The sequence below is a fragment of the Nerophis ophidion genome, linkage group LG05 (genome assembly GCF_033978795.1).
Source record: "Nerophis ophidion isolate RoL-2023_Sa linkage group LG05, RoL_Noph_v1.0, whole genome shotgun sequence".
In the NCBI taxonomy this organism is placed as follows: Eukaryota; Metazoa; Chordata; class Actinopteri; order Syngnathiformes; family Syngnathidae; genus Nerophis; species Nerophis ophidion.
In genome coordinates this window covers 7322284-7342996 of record NC_084615.1, presented here as the reverse complement: position 1 = coordinate 7342996, position 20713 = coordinate 7322284, and the positions used below count along the sequence as shown (strand labels likewise).

At 38.8% G+C, this 20713-nt stretch overlaps 3 protein-coding genes across 3 annotated transcripts; all 3 read left to right on the top strand.

Annotated features, from left to right (window-relative positions):
- Positions 1-5212: 5212 nt before the first annotated feature.
- LOC133552580 (protocadherin gamma-A11-like) lies at positions 5213-7742 on the top strand. The gene has a single exon (XM_061899850.1). It carries the CDS (start codon positions 5275-5277, stop codon positions 7660-7662), a length of 2388 nt encoding a protein of 795 aa, XP_061755834.1. The 5' UTR covers positions 5213-5274; the 3' UTR covers positions 7663-7742.
- A 2471-nt stretch (positions 7743-10213) lies between these two features.
- On the top strand, positions 10214-13201 carry LOC133552579 (protocadherin gamma-A11-like). The gene has a single exon (XM_061899849.1). It carries the CDS (start codon positions 10395-10397, stop codon positions 12780-12782), a length of 2388 nt encoding a protein of 795 aa, XP_061755833.1. The 5' UTR covers positions 10214-10394; the 3' UTR covers positions 12783-13201.
- Positions 13202-17565: 4364 nt separating this feature from the next.
- Positions 17566-20110, top strand: LOC133552315 (protocadherin beta-16-like). Its single transcript, XM_061899538.1, has one exon. The coding sequence runs from the start codon at positions 17618-17620 to the stop codon at positions 20108-20110; it is 2493 nt and encodes an 830-aa protein (XP_061755522.1). The 5' UTR covers positions 17566-17617.
- The last annotated feature ends 603 nt before the right edge of the window (positions 20111-20713 follow it).

The following is a 20713-nucleotide window of genomic DNA, read 5'->3' as shown; positions in this document are numbered from 1 at the left end:
GTGATAATTGTTTTATGTTTAAATATGGTTGGTCTCCATTCACTTGTGGGTGAGGCAAACTATCCAAAAAGTTTAATTGAAATTAATTGGTGATTTGTTTTAGTATAGAAGCTTTGGATATAACTTCACATTATTTTTTTCCTCCACAGCGTAGTTGACACGATGATTAATCAGCTTGAGTGTAGGAATAAAACAAGTGAGAGTGAGGTTAGAGTTTGTGCAGAAAATGCTGCATTGCTGTTCTCTTCTTGGGTGTTCATGTCGTTCAAATAGAGAGATAGGAAATAGCTTTCATATAATCCGAAAAGAAGTGGCTCATAAAGGTTCTAAAGTCAGGAAAAAATGAAAGTGCGTTGTAGGAAATGGCTCTTAAAAATATCACCTTCATTATTTTGTGGAATACATATGGACCGCTTGTGTCTGCAGCGATTACTTTGTAAAATGTTTGTTTGAACATTAGATGTGTGTGAAAAACTTTCTGGGTTGCAATTGAGTATATTCTCTACTACATTCGTAGTGTTTGATAGCAGAACTAAAGGTATAGAAAGGACAATAGATAACATGAGTATCATTGTTCTTTTCTGGTTGCTACGCATCAATTTAGGTTGTACAAATAAACTAATGTCATGTTAAGTCCTAAAAGCAAATATTGGATAGTTGGTCGGCGTATTTTCGTTGTCGATTTTCATGACATAAACTAAAAGCTTAGTTGTTGTTGTGCAGAAAAGACAGTGCTTTGTTCGTAATAGATGATCACATTATAGCATCTTTTGTGATAGTTGTTAGCATCACAAAAATAGCCATAATAGTATTAAGAAACTGGATTCATAAACATTGTGTACGCTCAACAGCATATACTGAATCTTGATATCGCTATAGCAAAGATTGATGTTAAACAACATGGACATATACAGCTAAATAATACGACAAAACATGAACTTAACACCATAAAAACAACTGCAGACATGAATTGTAGATTAGACTAATATTTGTAGCAGGAAAGAAACTGCAGATGAACTTATCCTTTTTCTCATAAGCATCCCGGTCACAGCAGCTCGGCACTTGTTTTGTCAATCAAATATTCTACTTGGCGATGCACAAAAAAGTCCAACTTTGTCTTTCACCGATTAACGTTTAATTTGAGGACCCCTCAGATATAAAGACATGAGGTGCCTCCAATTGTTCTTCTCTAAATACCGTGAGTGTCAAAGCAAGTGAGGTAGCAGTAACCTCTTGGTGATGATAAATGCTTTACATATTTTTTTAAATATTTTTTCTAAGTGTATGAATCCACTCAATCCCATTTCAAATATTTGTTTCACGATCGCTTTTATACGTGTCTCGAAACCAAATCTGCACTGATCGAGGCTTAGACCTTCATCTGAAACCCAGACGTGCCTGTAAGTCACGTGATTGCAACCCACTTATATTCATGTGTGGTTATTGTGGTGACAACACGCTCCCTGCTGACCAGACTCTGAGGAAAACTCCTTCTGACTTTGATCAATCAATCAATCAATCAATGTTTATTTATATAGCCCCAAAAAACAAATGTCTCAAAGGACTGCATAAATCATTACGACTACAACATCCTCGGAAGAACCCACAAAAGGGCAAGGAAAACTCACACCCAGTGGGCAGGGAGAATTCACATCCAGTGGGACGCCAGTGACAATGCTGACTATGAGAAACCTTGGAGAGGACCTCAGATGTGGGCAACCCCCCCCCCCCAGACTTCCTTCTCCCCAGCCACTTCATTTAGCTCTTCCCGGGGGATCCCGAGGCGTTCCCAGGCCAGCCGGGAGACATAGTCTTCCCAACGTGTCCTGGGTCTTCCCCGTGGCCTCCAACCGGTTGGACGTGCCCTAAACACCTCCCTAGGGAGGCGTTCGGGTGGCATCCTGACCAGATGCCCGAACCACCTCTTCTGGCTCCTCTCGATGTGAAGGAGCAGCGGCTTTACTTTGAGTTCCTCCCGGATGGCAGCGCTTCTCACCCTATCTCTAAGGGAGAGACCCGCCACACGGCGGAGGAAACTCATTTCGGCCGCTTGTACCCGTGATCTTATCCTTTCGGTCACGACCCAAAGCTCATGACCATAGGTGAGGATGGGAACGTAGATCGACCGGTAAATTGAGAGCTTTGCCTTCCGGCTCAGCTCCTTCTTCACCACAACGGATCGGTACAACGTCCGCATTACTGAAGACGCCGCACCGATCCGCCTGTCGATCTCACGATCCACTCTTCCCCCACTCGTGAACAAGACTCCTAGGTACTTGAACTCCTCCACTTGGGGCAGGGTCTCCTCCCCAACCCGGAGATGGCATTCCACCCTTTTCCGGGCGAGAACCATGGACTCGGACTTGGAGGTGCTGATCCTCATTCCGGTCGCTTCACACTCGGCTGCGAACCGATCCAGTGAGAGCTGAAGATCCCGGTCAGATGAAGCCATCAGGACCACATCATCTGCAAAAAGTAGAGACCTAATCCTGCGGTCACCAAACCGGAACCCCTCAACGCCTTGACTGCGCCTAGAAATTCTGTCCATAAAAGTTATGAACAGAATGGGTGACAAAGGACAGCCTTGGCGGAGTCCAACCCTCACTGGAAACGTGTTCGACTTACTGCCGGCAATGCGGACCAAACTCTGACACTGATCGTGTCATGAATTGATTAACGTGGACCCCGACTTAAACAAGTTGAAAAACTTATTGGGGTGTTACCATTTAGTGGTCAATTGTACGGAATATGTACTGTACTGTGCAATCTACTAATAAAAGTATCAATCAATCAATCATACAGGGATCGGACCGCCACAATAAGACAGTCCGATACCCCATACTCTCTGAACACTCCCCACAGGACTTTCCGAGGGACACGGTCGAATGCCTTCTCCAAGTCCACGAAGCACATGTAGACTGGTTGGGCAAACTCCCATGCACCCTCAAGAACCCTGCCCAGAGTATAGAGCTGGTCCACAGTTCTAAAATAGTAATAAGACAAGTCTTGTTTTACATTCTCGATTGTGTACTACTACATGTTGATCTTTAGCATACAATCCCAATACAATATATCTGTGTGTTGTCGTAACTTGACAAAATGGCGAAGTTTAAGAGGTTGAATGTTTTTTTTTCTAAGCCACTGTAAATTATTGTTTGCACTTTGTGTGAAGTTTAGTATCATTGCGATTGCTGTGGTAAAAAGCTTCATAGGACTGTGTTTCTGAAAATTATTTTACCTTCTGGGTTGATCTTGGCATTGCATGTGGCTCTTATAGGCAGTCTTTCAAAGAAGTCCTTGAATCATGTTTACCCGCACCAAAAATATGAGTTAGTGCTATGAAACATATATTAGAAATGCAGAATAATTAGGTTTCATACTAAAATGCTAAAATGTTGTTTTTGTTTGTTGTTGTTGTTGTTTTAAGGTTTAAACACCTTTAACAGGTGTTTGTATTAATATATTTAGGACATTGTATAATTGCCATATGCCTGGGGTAGGGAACCTATGGCTCTAGAGCCAGATGTGGCTCTTTTGATGACTACATCTGGCTCTCAGATAAATCTTAGCTGACATTGCTTAACACAACAAGTAATGAATAGATCCGCTGGTAATCACAGTGTTAAAAATAACTCCGCTTGAGATGGTTTCCTGTGGACGGGCCTCTGGCTGCTGTCTTGGATCCGCTTTGAACTGAACTCTCGCGGCTGTGTTGGAGCCACTATGGATTGAACTTTCACAGTATCATGTTAGACCCGCTCGACATCCATTGCTTTCGGTCCCCTAGAGGGGGGGGGGGGGGGTTGCCCACATCTGAGGTCCTCTCCAAGGTTTCTCATAGTCAGCATTGTCACTGGCGTCCCACTGGATGTGGATTCTCCCTGCCCACTGGGTGTGAGTTTTCCTTGCCCTTTTGTGGGTTCTTCCGAGGATGTTGTAGTCGTAATGATTTGTGCAGTCCTTTGAGACATTTGTGATTTGGGGCTATATAAATAAACATTGATTGATTGCATTGATTGAAAATATAAAACATTCTCATGCATTTTAATCCAACCATCCATTTTCAATCGCACCTGTTAAAGAAGTCGCATTAATGGTAAAACATATTCTATTTTTTATTGGTTAGCTTTAGAATAACAATGTTAATAAAACGTAAAACATATTATATTTTTTATTGGTTAGCTTTAGAATAAAAATGTTAATAAAACGAATAAGAGACTTATTATATTCTAAAAATGTTGTTCTTACTTAAAAATGCGCGCATTTAGTTGTATTCAGTGTTAAAAAAAATATTATATGGCTTTCACGGAAATACATTTTGAAATAGTTGGCTTTCATGGCTCTCTCAGCCAAAAAGGTTCCTGACCCCTGCCATATGCATTTGAGTTCACTTTTATATCCACTTAATTTTAATGTTATTTATAAGTGATTATTCTATACAGATCACAAAATCATAATAATAAAAAAAACGGAATTTCACATCTGAGTTCATGAAAAATGTAATTGTTTCCTGAGTAATTCAAAACTGTGCTTGTATTGTATAATTTTCCAATTGCTTAAAACATATGAATTTCATTATAATGCATTGATTGATTATTTAAAACCTCAGTATACATCAATTGTACATGAATAGTTACTTTTTTTTATTACTACCTTCAAACATATATACTCAATGTTTTATTCTACTGTATTGAAATTGTGTTTGTTGGCTAATGCCATTTAATTCATACCCTGAACAAAACATATATTTGTTATTGCACATATTTGTGCTGCATATGTTATTGATATAATGCAGATACAGTCCACATCTAGTCCATGGCTATTTATTTTATTATAAAAGCTTTCTAAAATAGGCTTACACGACTGGTATTGATGATCACAAATACGATTGATATAATTATATGTGTGTTTCCAATGTAGATTAATACACGCATATTTTTACTGCGTCCTTTTACGCTCAGGAATATGAATTGTGTCTCTTAGTTTATATGTAGATTACATTAGATGCAGTTACAGAAATTGAAAAACGTTTTTTTTTTTATTATTTAAACAATATTTGGTGCAAGACATGTTTGTTTAAAAGTGTTGCTTGAGTTTGTTAGGTAACTACAAGAAATGGTAGATACATCAAATCATACTCACGATGGCGCAAAAGACCAGTTTTCAAACCGATGAACGCCCTTCTTTCTTTCACCGTGGACTAACGTTCTGTTCTCATGTCAGTGATTTTGTAGACCACATTGTATTGTTCTACAGCGTCTTAGGAAGACGTCCATGATGGATTTTAAACCATCTTTTTTTCACCGGCGCACCTTTTATTTTCTCCTCTTTTTGGTGCATTCTGCATATGGAGACGTGAGCTTTTCCTTTCCTGAGGAGACGAAACGAGGATATGTTATTGGGAATTTAGCCAAGGATCTCGGACTGGAGACGAGCGCACTGTCTGCAAGAAAAGCCCGCATTGACGCCGAGGGGAGCAACAAACGTTATTGTGATCTAAACATGAAAAGCGGAGAGCTGATTGTCGCCGACAGGATTGACCGAGAGGATCTTTGTGGAGACAAAGCTTCATGTGTCCTAAAACATGAGGTCGTGCTGGAGAATCCTCTGGAGCTTCATCGAATTAATTTGCATATTCAAGATGTTAATGATAACCCACCAATGTTTAAAGACACCGTGATTAATTTAGAGATAAGTGAGTTAGCCATCAAAGGAGCTCGTTTTGTGATAGAAGAGGGGCACGATGCAGACATAGGACAAAATTCAATTCAACAATACAGCCTAAAAAAGAATGATAATTTCGTTCTTGCTGTCAGTGGAAACACAATAGAATTAGTTCTTGATAAAGAACTTGACCGTGAAAAACAAAATGAGATGAATTTGCTTCTCACAGCTTTAGATGGCGGCTCTCCTCAGAGATCAGGTACAGTAGTCATACACGTCACTGTGCTGGATGCTAATGATAATGTACCAGTGTTCAGCCAAGCTGTTTATAAAGCCAGTCTGCCTGAAAACTCTCCTCCTGACACAATAGTGATTCATGTTAGTGCTACTGATGCTGATGAAGGAGTGAATGGAGAAGTGAGTTATGATTTTGGACATGTTACAGAAGATGTGGAGAAACTATTCAATATGGATCGAAAAATGGGTGCAATAGGAGTCATCGGAACCGTTGATTATGAATTTAGAACATCTTATGAAATACGTGTGAAAGCCAAAGATGGATTAGGACTGTCTTCATATGCAAAAGTCATAATTTTAATTACTGACGTAAATGACAACGCTCCTGTGATTAATTTAAAGTCACTGTCTAATCCAGTGCCAGAAGATGTGTCACCTGGTACAGAGGTGGGCATCATTAATGTTCAGGACAGAGACTCTGAGAAGAACGGACAAGTCCGCTGCTCCATTCAACAAAATGTTCCCTTTAAGTTAGTTCCTTCTATTAAGAACTATTATTCTCTGGTGACTACTGGACAACTGGACCGTGAACTAGTGTCTGATTACAACATTACAATCAGTGCCACTGACGAGGGCTCTCCTCCTCTGTCCTCCTCTAAAAGTCTTCACTTATCTGTAGCAGACATCAACGACAACCCACCTGTGTTTGAGGAACAGTCCTACAGTGCATATGTGAGTGAAAATAACAAAGCTGGCTCCACTTTATGTTCCGTTAGTGCTCGAGACCCCGACTGGAGACAGAACGGTACTGTGATTTATTCTCTGTTAGCCGCTGAGGTGAACGGTGCCCCGGTGTCCTCCTATGTGTCTGTTAACGGAGACACAGGTGTGATCCACGCTGTCAGGTCATTTGATTATGAACACTTGAGGAGTTTTAAAGTCCACGTCATGGCCAGAGACAACGGTTCTCCTCCGCTGAGCAGCAACGTGAGCGTCAGTGTGTTCATATCGGATGTGAATGACAACTCTCCTCAGATACTGTACCCCTCCCCAGAGGGTAACTCCTTCATGACAGAGCTGGTCCCCAAAGCTGCACACGGAGGCTCTGTGGTGTCCAAAGTGATAGCGGTGGACGCAGACTCTGGACAGAACGCCTGGCTGTCCTATCATATAGTCAAGTCCACTGATCCGGGACTTTTCACCATTGGTCTCCACAGTGGAGAGATCAGGACCCAGCGGGACATTTCTGAATCCGACAGCATGAAACAGAACCTGATTGTGGCAGTGAAAGATAACGGACAGCCCCCTCTCTCTGCCACCTGCTCCATGTATTTACTTATTTCTGACAACTTGGCTGAGGTGCCAGAACTGAAGGACATTTCTTATGAGGAGAAGAATTCCAAACTGACGTCTTATCTGATCATCGCGCTGGTGTCTGTGTCCACCTTCTTTCTGACCTTCATCATCATCGTCCTGGGTGTGAGGTTTTGTCGCAGGAGAAAGCCCAGACTGTTGTTTGATGGAGCAGTTGCCATCCCCAGCGCGTATCTGCCTCCTAATTACGCAGATGTTGACGGCACAGGAACTTTACGCAGCACCTACAACTATGACGCCTACTTGACAACAGGTTCTAGAACCAGTGACTTTAAGTTTGTGTCTTCTTACAATGACAACACGCTGCCTGCTGACCAGACTCTGAGGAAAAGTCCTTCTGACTTTGATGAGATGTTTGGAGACACTCAAGGCTCCCCTGAGGTATGAACATGATTTAATTTTACCAAATACAAACACTCATGCAAGCTCTTTGTGTTTTTTCGAGCCCGCTTATTGGGTGTTGTTTGAATGAATCGGCCTACACTTATTGATGGATGCTTTGCTTTGATTTGCCAAGATGTCCGTGCTGTGTTCTGTTGTGCAATACTTAGACATGCAATTAAAGACATACTTAGACGTAGAGTAGTCAATTTGACTATTTTACTAAAATATATTCCATGTCCATCTTTAGTGACACACATTTCTACTGAGATTGTTTTGTAATTTTCATATTTTATTAATCCCATTTTAGTATGGATTTCAATCATAATTATTTACAAATGGAATATATCAATGATTTAATCAATTAATAATTGTGTTAGTTATCATGGCTGGAATTATTCTACTATTTCTTACAATAATATAGCTTTTGTTTTATATTATGTGTTGGGAAATGTATTTTTTTATCCGTGAATTGCATCGCTCATGTCTGTCTTTGTGAAGCGGAATATGTAGTGTTTACTTTTAAGTTTTGAATTGGATGCAGTATGTTTTGATGCAAGCTAATGATGATGCAGGTGTTGGATATCATGGCTTCCGATCATTTTTACTTCGGAGAGAAATGTTGTTGTTTTTCACAGCCTGTGGCAAGATTCCTTTCTCGTGTCAACTTGTGATTGATTTGATTGATTGGAACTTTTATTAGTAGATTGCACAGTACAGTACATATTCCGTACAATTGACCACTAAATAGTAACACCCCAATAAGTTTTTCAACTTGTTTAAGTCAATTCATGGTAAACTCTCCATTGGCTAAAGTCCATTCTGTTTTGGATGTCACATGAGTAGTCAGCAGTAGTCATTGATCAACAGAATCTTGTTCATTGTCTTACTGCAGAGTGATGGTGACATAGTTTTGTCTGTGTTTGTGTTTCTACGTCAACCGATACTTTTTAAAGGAGAATTTAATTGTAGTGTTGTTTTACATTTATTTCATTGACACATGCAGTGATTTCAGTCTGATTTTAAGAATTCACACTTCACTTGCAGTCTGATTTTATGAATGTACATCTAACAAATATGGTCATAAATTAAGTTTTGGTGTTAAGTAGTACTAATCAAGGGGTATTTGCAGTGCCTTACCTACCTCGACTTTGCAAAGTAAAAGCTCAAACTTACATGTGTATACATTTTTGATGATAGTTAAAAATAAGGTGATTTCACTCAGAGGACAAATAAAATGTGATAATTGTTTTATGTTTAAATATGGTTTAAATATCATGTTGGACCCGCTCGACATCCATTGCTTTCGGTCCCCTAGAGGGTGGGGGGTTGCCCACATCTGAGGTCCTCTCCAAGGTTTCTCATAGTCAGCATTGTCACTGGCGTCCCACTGGATGTGGATTCTCCCTGCCCACTGGGTGTGAGTTTTCCTTGCCCTTTTGTGGGTTCTTCCGAGGATGTTGTAGTCGTAATGATTTGTGCAGTCCTTTGAGACATTTGTGATTTAGGGCTATATAAATAAACATTGATTGATTGCATTGATTGAAAATATAAAACATTATCATGCATTTTAATCCAACCATCCATTTTCAATCGCACCTGTTAAAGAAGTCGCATTAATGGTAAAACATATTCTATTTTTATTGGTTAGCTTTAGAATAACAATGTTAATAAAACGAATAAGAGACTTATTATATTCTAAAAATGTTGTTCTTACTTAAAAATGCGCGTATTTAGTTGTATTCAGTGTTAAAAAAAATATTATATGGCTTTCACGGAAATACATTTTGAAATAGTTGGCTTTCATGGCTCTCTCAGCCAAAAAGGTTCCTGACCCCTGCCATATGCATTTGAGTTCACTTTTATATCCACTTAATTTTAATGTTATTTATAAGTGATTATTCTATACAGATCACAAAATCATAATAATAAAAAAAACGGAATTTCACATCTGAGTTCATGAAAAATGTAATTATTTCCTGAGTAATTCAAAAGTGTGCTTGTATTGTATAATTGTCCAATTGCTTAAAACATATGAATTTCATTTTAATGTATTGATCGATTATTTAAAACCTCAGTATACATGTAAATCAATTGTATACGAATATTTTTTTTATTATAATCAAACAAATATACTCAATGTTTTATTCTACTGTAATGAAATTGGGCTGGTTAGCCGATGCCATTTAATTCAAACTGAACAAAAAATATGTTTTTTATTGTACATATTTGTGCTGCATATATCATTGATATAATGCAGATACAGTCCACATCTAGTCCATGGCTATTTATTTTATTATAAAAAGCTTTGTAAAAAAGTATTTCACTACTGGTATTGATGATCACAAATACGATTGATATAATTATATGTGTGTTTACAATGTTGATGAATATGCGCATATTTTTACTGCGTCCTTTTACGCTCAGGAATATGAATCGTGTCTCTTAGTTTATATGTAGCTTACATTAGATGCAGTTACATATATTGAATAACGTTTTTTTTTTTTATTTAAACAATATTTGGTGCAAGACATGTTTGTTTAAAAGTGTTGCTTGAGTTTGTTAGGTAAGTACAAGAAATGGTAGATACATCAAATCATACTCACGATGGCGCAATAGACCAGTTTTCAAACCGATGAACGCCCTTCTTTCTTTCACCGTGGACTAACGTTCTGGTCTGATGTCAGTGATTTTGTAGACCACATTGTATTGTTCTACAGCGTGTTAGGAGGACGTCCATGATGGATTTTAAACCATCTTTTTTTCACCGGCGCACCTTTTATTTTTTCCTCTTTTTGGTGCATTCTGCATATGGAGACGTGAGCTTTTCCTTTCCTGAGGAGACGAAACGAGGATATGTTATTGGGAATTTAGCCAAGGATCTCGGACTGGAGACGAGCGCACTGTCTGCAAGAAAAGCCCGCATTGACGCCGAGGGGAGCAACAAACGTTATTGTGATCTAAACATGAAAAGCGGAGAGCTGATTGTCGCCGACAGGATTGACCGAGAGGATCTTTGTGGAGACAAAGCTTCATGTGTCCTAAAACATGAGGTCGTGCTGGAGAATCCTCTGGAGCTTCATCGAATTAATCTGCACGTTCAAGATATTAATGATAACGCACCAATGTTTAAAGACACCGTAATTAATTTAGAGATACGTGAATCAGCCGACAAAGGAGCTCGTTTTGTGATAGAAGAGGGGCACGATGCAGACATAGGACAAAATTCAATTCAACAATACAGCCTAAGAAAGAATGATAATTTCGTTCTTGCTGTCAGTGGAAACACAATAGAATTAGTTCTTGATAAAGAACTCGACCGTGAAAAACAAAATGAGATGAATTTGCTTCTCACAGCTTTAGATGGCGGCTCTCCTCAGAGATCAGGTACAGTAGTCATACACGTCACTGTGCTGGATGCTAATGATAATGTACCAGTGTTCAGCCAAGCTGTTTATAAAGCCAGTCTGCCTGAAAACTCTCCTCCTGACACAATAGTGATTCATGTTAGTGCTACTGATGCTGATGAAGGAGTGAATGGAGAAGTCAGTTATGATTTTGGACATGTTACAGAAGATGTGGAGAAGTTATTCAATATTGATCGAAAAATGGGTGCAATAGGAGTCATCGGAACCGTTGATTATGAATTTAGAACATCTTATGAAATACGTGTGAAAGCCAAAGACGGATTAGGACTGTCTTCATATGCAAAAGTCATAATTTTAATTACTGATGTAAATGACAACGCTCCTGTGATTAATTTAAAGTCACTGTCTAATCCAGTACCAGAGAATGTGTCACCTGGTACAGAGGTGGGCATCATTAATGTTCAGGACAGAGACTCGGAGAAGAACGGACAAGTCCGCTGCTCCATTCAACAAAATGTCCCTTTTAAGTTAGTTCCTTCTATTAAAAACTATTATTCTCTGGTGACTACTGGACAACTGGACCGTGAACTAGTGTCTGATTACAACATTACAATCAGTGCCACTGACGAGGGCTCTCCTCCTCTGTCCTCCTCTAAAAGTCTTCACTTATCTGTAGCAGACATCAACGACAACCCACCTGTGTTTGAGGAACAGTCCTACAGCGCATATGTGAGTGAAAATAACAAAGCTGGCTCTACTTTATGTTCCGTTAGTGCTCGAGACCCCGACTGGAGACAGAACGGTACCGTGATTTATTCTCTGTTAGCTGCTGAGGTGAACGGTGCCCCGGTGTCCTCCTATGTGTCTGTTAACGGAGACACAGGTGTGATCCACGCTGTCAGGTCATTTGATTATGAACACTTGAGGAGTTTTAAAGTCCACGTCATGGCCAGAGACAACGGTTCTCCTCCGCTGAGCAGCAACGTGAGCGTCAGTGTGTTCATATCGGATGTGAATGACAACTCTCCTCAGATACTGTACCCCTCCCCAGAGGGTAACTCCTTCATGACAGAGCTGGTCCCCAAAGCTGCACACGGAGGCTCTGTGGTGTCCAAAGTGATAGCGGTGGACGCAGACTCTGGACAGAACGCCTGGCTGTCCTATCATATAGTCAAGTCCACTGATCCGGGACTTTTCACCATTGGTCTCCACAGTGGAGAGATCAGGACCCAGCGGGACATTTCTGAATCTGACAGCATGAAACAGAACCTGATTGTGGCAGTGAAAGATAACGGACAGCCCCCTCTCTCTGCCACCTGCTCCATGTATTTACTTATTTCTGACAACTTGGCTGAGGTGCCAGAACTGAAGGACATTTCTTATGAGGAGAAGAATTCCAAACTGACGTCTTATCTGATCATCGCGCTGGTGTCTGTGTCCACCTTCTTTCTGACCTTCATCATCATCGTCCTGGGTGTGAGGTTTTGTCGCAGGAGAAAGCCCAGACTGTTGTTTGATGGAGCAGTTGCCATCCCCAGCGCGTATCTGCCTCCTAATTACGCAGATGTTGACGGCACAGGAACTTTACGCAGCACCTACAACTATGACGCCTACTTGACAACAGGTTCTAGAACCAGTGACTTTAAGTTTGTGTCTTCTTACAATGACAACACGCTGCCTGCTGACCAGACTCTGAGGAAAAGTCCTTCTGACTTTGATGAGATGTTTGGAGATACTCAAGGCTCCCCTGAGGTATGAATATATGTTTCATTTCATTTCCCTCAAATTAATCATTTTTATCCATATGCTGTTTTGGGTTTTTGTCCAGACATAGTTAAACTGGTTGTTGTTCATGTAAAGTGAAACTTTAGGCCATCTCATGGACTTGTATTGCATGGTTTTCTAATAGTTTATAATTGTATTCAGACGTATAATCCCTCTCATTGAATTCCCATTTCTCAAAGATAGATTTGTTTTGCCTGATTCACTTAGTCATTGTTTCTTTTTACAAACATAATTTGTCATGTCTGTATTTTCTAACAGCACCTAGTAGCTGTTAAGACTAACTGTAAATGCAAATACACAATTCGCATTAGTGATAGAACAATCATGGATGCATCCACACCCTAATTCATTTATCAGTCATGTTTGTCTTTGAAAGAAAAAAAAAAGATATCTTGTTTTTTTGGGTAGAATTAGCTGCAACAGATTCTGTTGCAAAGTAAGTAATGATCATAACAAGATGTTGTTTGTCATGATTTCTTATTGTCTTTGGGTAATAGTTTGTTTTTATGTGTACAGCATGTCATCTTGTTACAATATGAGTTAGTCTTACATTGATTGAAATAAATTGTGTTATACAGTGTAGATATCGCATGACTTATTTACAATATAAATACAGTATAACGTTGATCAATATAATCTTGGAATTTATGTTCCTCAGTTTAGAGTAATGGTGACAAGTTCTGTCTGCATTTATTTGTGTAGCTTTGGTGTTTTTTTAATGGATACTTTTCTTTCTGTGTTTTGTTGTAAGAATACAGTTCAGTAGTTGACATGCACATTGGTTGCAATCTAAAGATTTTATATCCATTTAATGCACACAACAATTATGGTCGTTCATGAATTTTAGGTGTCATGCTGTACTAATTGGTTGTTAATATATGGTGTCTCCTCTACATGTGTACCTTGACTCTGCACAGATATTCAATAGGTCCAATCTGAAAGCTCTCAATCAGATTTTCTTGGATGTTGATTTACTATTCAATAGTTGACTTAAAAAACAGATTGTATGTGTTGTCTCAAAAGAAATGCGCTCATCACTTGTGGTTTAAGATAACTACCAGCAAGTCTCGCCCTAATACAGATGTTGACGGCATAGGAACTTTAGGCTGCACCTACAACTATAACTCCTGTTTGACAACCGGTTCTACAACCAGTGAATTATTGGTGGGACTTGAAGAAGGCAGTTGCAGCACGCAAGCCCAAGAATATGAATGAACTGGAGGCCTTTGCCCAAGAGGAATGGGCTAAAATACCTGTAGATGCTTGCAAGAAGCTTGTGTCCGCTTATGTATCACCTTTGAAGGATGTCATTACTGCCAAAGGGTGTTCTACTAAGTACTAAAGATGCATGGAACTAGGGGGTTGAATCATTTTGTCAATGAGATATTAAGAAAAATGTCCTTTTTTGGTATTTTGTAGAATACAGTGTTACAATTTAAGTTGCATTTGTCTATTTGACGCATCTTTATTTGATATGACTATAAACAAAATACGGAATAAATGTCCAACTTGCTGAAACACCAAAATTGTGTGGGTGTTGAAAAATTTTGATCACAACTGTAAAAAAAAAAAAATATATATATATATATATATATATATATACGATTTTATTTATTTTTTCTGACTTACTGTATCTGCAAAAATCACAATTTGCATGTAATGTTGGGGAAAATCCTGACTGCTGTCTGTCTGTGAGAAGATTTCCGTGTTTTATTTTTTGTAGAATTGGTTGCAAAAGTTTCTGATGCATCCTAATGAAAATGTCATGACGTTCTTTGTCATGATTCCTAATTATCTTTAGGTAATAGACATTGTTTCTAGCCTACATAAGTTAAAAAACGCCTTTCTGGGTTAGTCTTACATTATCCATTTTGTACCTCTTGTCCCTCTCGGGGTACACTTACATTACCGAAAATGAATGGTGTTTTGGATGTCAGAAGTACAGTTTACAATATAAATACAGTATAATTTTGATAAAGAAAGTATTGGGCAATGTGTACATGTTGAGTAACAGTGACAAGTTTTGTGGTCTGCATTTACAGTTGAAAGGCAAACAATTTGAATATCGTGCAGAGGTTTGTTCATTTTAGCAATTACAATTTACAAGGTGAAACTAATATACTGTATGACATAGACTCACTAATATACTGTATGACATAGGCTCACTAATATACTGTATGACATAGGCTCACTAATATACTGTATGACACTGGCTCACTAATATACTGTATGACATAGACTCACTAATATACTGTATGACATAGACTCACTAATATACTGTATGACATAGGCTCACTAATATACTGTATGACACTGGCTCACTAATATACTGTATGACATAGGCTCACTAATATACTGTATGACATAGACTCACTAATATACTGTATGACATAGACTCACTAATATACTGTATGACATAGACTCACTAATATACTGTATGACATAGACTCATTAATATACTGTATGACATAGACTCACTAATATACTGTATGACATAGACTCATTAATATACTGTATGACATAGACTCACTAATATACTGTATGACATAGGCTCACTAATATACTGTATGACATAGGCTCACTAATATACTGTATGACACTGGCTCACTAATATACTGTATGACATAGACTCACTAATATACTGTATGACATAGACTCACTAATATACTGTATGACATAGGCTCACTAATATACTGTATGACACTGGCTCACTAATATACTGTATGACATAGGCTCACTAATATACTGTATGACATAGACTCACTAATATACTGTATGACATAGGCTCACTAATATACTGTATGACATAGACTCACTAATATACTGTATGACATAGACTCACTAATATACTGTATGACATAGACTCACTAATATACTGTATGACATAGACTCATTAATATACTGTATGACATAGACTCACTAATATACTGTATGACATAGACTCACTAATATACTGTATGACATAGACTCACTAATATACTGTATGACATAGACTCACTAATATACTGTATGACATAGACTCACTAATATACTGTATGACATAGACTCACTAATATACTGTATGACATAGGCTCACTAATATACTGTATGACATAGACTCACTAATATACTGTATGACATAGACTCACTAATATACTGTATGACATAGACTCACTAATATACTGTATGACATAGACTCACTAATATACTGTATGACATAGACTCACTAATATACTGTATGACCTAAGCTCATAACTCTCATGTTTTGTGGTCACGTTCTGTTTGGATGCGGACTCATTGTGCACTTTTGTTAGTTTTTGTCACCATGACAACTCATTAGCTTTCACCTGTCATGTCACGCACCTGTTTCCCTTGGACTCATGCACCCATTGTCAATCACCATGTCACTTTTTAATATCAGTGACATGAAAAAACACATTTAACAAATACTGCAGGTTTACCACTCGACAGTATGGGCAGCCTTTATCTTTTATACATGCTAGTAACTCAATATAACTTTTTGGGATCAAGTTCCCATTGTTTTTAGCGGTCCAGTTTTTTTTCATTTACATGTTTCACTATTTGGCAAGAGGAATGTCACCTGTGCTGTGGGTTTGCAGCAGCTTTATATATAAAAACATTGATTGATTGCTTGATGTATATCCATCCATCCATCCATGTTCTACCGCGTATTCCCTTTTTGGGGTGGCAGGGGGCGCTGGTGCCTATCTCAGCTACAATCGGGCGGAAGGCGGTGTACACCCTGGACAATGTTGCCACCTCATCGCAGTGCTTGATGTATATATTAAATGTAAATCATTTATCAGCTTGAGCATTACAAAGCATTCATTTTGCTAGCTAGATAGATAGATAGTACTTTATTGATTCCTTCAGGAGAGTTCCTTCAGGAAAATTAAAATTCCAGCAGCACTGTAGAGAGTTGAGATCAATTTAAAGAAAAAAGTAATAAGTAAATAATGGGGGTTTAAAAGGAAACAAAATAGAGAAATATTACAAAAAGAATAAAAACAATGCTGTTATATGTGGGTTTTGATTGATTGATTGATTGATACTTTTATTAGTAGATTGCACAACACAGTACATATTCCATACAATTGACCACTAAATGGTAACACCCCAATAAGTTTTTCAACTTGTTTAAGTCGGGGTCCACGTTAATCAATTCATGGTATAACTGGGTAGGACTAGGGTTTATTACTGGTTTAGAACGTTGTTGTAATTTAATACAGACAAACTTTATAAACGCTGCTTTTAATGTTTAACAATGATTTAATTATCAAACCCACTGTATTTATATATCTGTTAAGTTACTAAAGCGCACATTACATTGTGATTTCAACTTTTCTTTTCAAAGTGGTTCACACATAAGACAAAACTAGTTGAATGTCAAGTCATTAACAGTCTTTTAATGTTGTTGTTATGCAATAGTTGATTTATTTGATCTGATCATGTGTAACTTTTATATATCTTTAAAAAAAAAACATGTTGATGCTATTGAGGTAAATGATTCCTCAAATTTATTATGCAGAATTTTCCCGATGACTTTTTATGTGCTTATGTACATTAATGATGAGGCCAATAGTCATTATTCTATTTTGGTGTAGGGCAAAAAAAAGACTCTTTAAAGCATTTAAACCATCAACATATTTTTGATGTATTGATTTTATAAAATATTTGGTGCTAATAACGTTATTTGTAGGTTTTATTGTATCGATGTAGTTGGTTGAATAATTTAAATACATATTATTTTGTCGGTGTTGCTATCAAACCATACTCACGGTGGCGCAGTAGACCACGTCTTTAAATTGATGAACGCCCTTTTTTCTTTCATTGTGGACTTACGTTCTGTTCTCATGTCAGTATTTTTTTGTAGACCACATTGTGTGATTCTACACTGTGTTAGGAAGACGTCCATGATGGATTTTAAACCATCTTTGTTTAACTTGCACACCTTTTTTTTTCTCCTCTTGTTGGTGCATTCTGCATATGGAGACGTGAGCTTTTCCTTTCCTGAGGAGATGAGACGAGGATCTGTTATTGGGAATTTAGCCAAGGATCTCGGACTGGAGACGAGCGCACTGTCTGCAAGAAAAGCCCGCATTGACGCCGAGGGGAGCAACAAACGTTATTGTGATCTAAACATGAAAAGCGGAGAGCTGATTGTCGCCGACAGGATTGACCGAGAGGATCTTTGTGGAGACAAAGCTTCATGTGTCCTAAAACATGAGGTCGTGCTGGAGAATCCTCTGGAGCTTCATCGAATTAATCTGCATATTCAAGACGTTAATGATAACGCTCCAATGTTTAATGATGACTTGATTAATTTAGAGATACATGAGTCAGCCATCAAAGGAGCTCGTTTTGTTATAGAAGAGGGGCACGATGCAGACATAGGACAAAATTCAATTCAACAATATATGCTTAGAAAAAATGATAATTTCGTTCTTGCTGTCAGTGGAAACACAATAGAATTAGTTCTTGATAAAGAACTGGACCGTGAAAAACAAAATGAGATGGATTTGCTTCTCACAGCTTTAGATGGCGGCTCTCCTCAGAGATCAGGTACAGTAGTCATACACGTCACTGTGCTGGATGCTAATGATAATGTACCAGTGTTCAGCCAAGCTGTTTATAAAGCCAGTCTGCCTGAAAACTCTCCTCCTGATACAATAGTGATTCATGTTAGTGCTACTGATGCTGATGAAGGGGTGAATGGAGAAGTCAGTTATGATTTCGGTCATGTTACAGAAGATGTGAGGAAAATATTCAGTATTGATCGTAAAAACGGGGCAATAGGAGTCATCGGAACTATTGATTATGAATCTAGAACATCTTATGAGATACGCGTGAAAGCCAAAGACGGATTAGGACTGTCATCCTATGCAAAAGTGATTATTTCAATCAGCGATGTAAATGACAACGCTCCTGTGATTAATTTAAAGTCACTGTCTAATCCAGTACCAGAGAATGTGTCACCTGGTACAGAGGTGGGCATCATTAATGTTCAGGACAGAGACTCTGAGAAGAACGGACAAGTCCGCTGCTCCATTCAACAAAATGTCCCCTTTAAGTTAGTTCCTTCTATTAAAAACTATTATTCTCTGGTGACTACTGGACAACTGGACCGTGAACTAGTGTCTGATTACAACATTACAATCAGTGCCACTGACGAGGGCTCTCCTCCTCTGTCCTCCTCTAAAAGTCTTCACTTATCTGTAGCAGACATCAACGACAACCCACCTGTGTTTGAGGAACAGTCCTACAGTGCATATGTGAGTGAAAATAACAAAGCTGGCTCCACTTTATGTTCCGTTAGTGCTCAAGACCCTGACTGGAGACAGAACGGTACCGTGATTTATTCTCTGTTAGCTGCTGATGTGAACGGTGCCCCGGTGTCCTCCTATGTGTCTGTTAACGGAGACACAGGTGTGATCCACGCTGTCAGGTCATTTGATTATGAACACTTGAGGAGTTTTAAAGTCCACGTCATGGCCAGAGACAACGGTTCTCCTCCGCTGAGCAGCAACGTGAGCGTCAGTGTGTTCATATCGGATGTGAATGACAACTCTCCTCAGATACTGTACCCCTCCCCAGAGGGTAACTCCTTCATGACAGAGCTGGTCCCCAAAGCTGCACACGGAGGCTCTGTGGTGTCCAAAGTGATAGCGGTGGACGCAGACTCTGGACAGAACGCCTGGCTGTCCTATCATATAGTCAAGTCCACTGATCCGGGACTTTTCACCATTGGTCTCCACAGTGGAGAGATCAGGACCCAGCGGGACATTTCTGAATCTGACAGCATGAAACAGAACCTGATTGTGGCAGTGAAAGATAACGGACAGCCCCCTCTCTCTGCCACCTGCTCCATGTATTTACTTATTTCTGACAACTTGGCTGAGGTGCCAGACCTGAAGGACATTTCTTATGAGGAGAAGAATTCCAAACTGACGTCTTATCTGATCATCGCGCTGGTGTCTGTGTCCACCTTCTTTCTGACCTTCATCATCATCGTCCTGGGTGTGAGGTTTTGTCGCAGGAGAAAGCCCAGACTGTTGTTTGATGGAGCAGTTGCCATCCCCAGCGCGTATCTGCCTCCTAATTACGCAGATGTTGACGGCACAGGAACTTTACGCAGCACCTACAACTATGACGCCTACTTGACAACAGGTTCTAGAACCAGTGACTTTAAGTTTGTGTCTTCTTACAATGACAACACGCTGCCTGCTGACCAGACTCTGAGGAAAAGTCCTTCTGACTTTGATGAGATGTTTGGAGATATTCAAGGCTCCCCTGAGGTATGAAAATTTGGCTTGTTTTACTTTTAGTTGCAGTTATTCAGTAAGCATAGCTTTTGCTGGTGGGGTTTTTTAGGCATGTGTATAATCGGTGTTGTACGAGTAACTATAGCTTAACATACATTTTTATTTTATATATATATATACATATATATATATATATATATATATATATATATATACATATACAGTATATATGAATGTCTTAAAACCTAATTATCATTGCATCCTCACAAATATATCTATATAAGCTTGCAGTTTTTCTTCCCTGCATACCTATTATGTGTCGGTGTACATTATATCCTGGCTTACTGTAGAAGCAAGTTCACCCTTTACAGGTGAGATATTCAAGATCAGAGGCTTATTAATTGACTTGCTTACATCCAGATTATTTATATTGCTCACATTTCATCATACATGTTTTGGTGACAGTTGTTAACGTTGACTTTTGGTTGACAAAAGCTGCTTCTGGTTGTTATTTGTGTTAACTCGGCCATTATGAAGACACATTTCTTATTTGTCTTTCCGCGGTTACAGTTACCTTAGACATTTATTATGGATTTTGATCATAAACTGTTATTTATTAATTGTGTGTTATGTGGATAGGCT

Excerpts from the sequence above, each read along its gene's own strand:
- LOC133552315 (XM_061899538.1), top strand. The coding sequence starts at position 17,618 with ATGAACGCCCTTTTTTCTTTCATTGTGGACTTACGTTCTGTTCTCATG.
- LOC133552579 (XM_061899849.1), top strand. The coding sequence starts at position 10,395 with ATGATGGATTTTAAACCATCTTTTTTTCACCGGCGCACCTTTTATTTT.
- LOC133552580 (XM_061899850.1), top strand. The coding sequence starts at position 5,275 with ATGATGGATTTTAAACCATCTTTTTTTCACCGGCGCACCTTTTATTTT.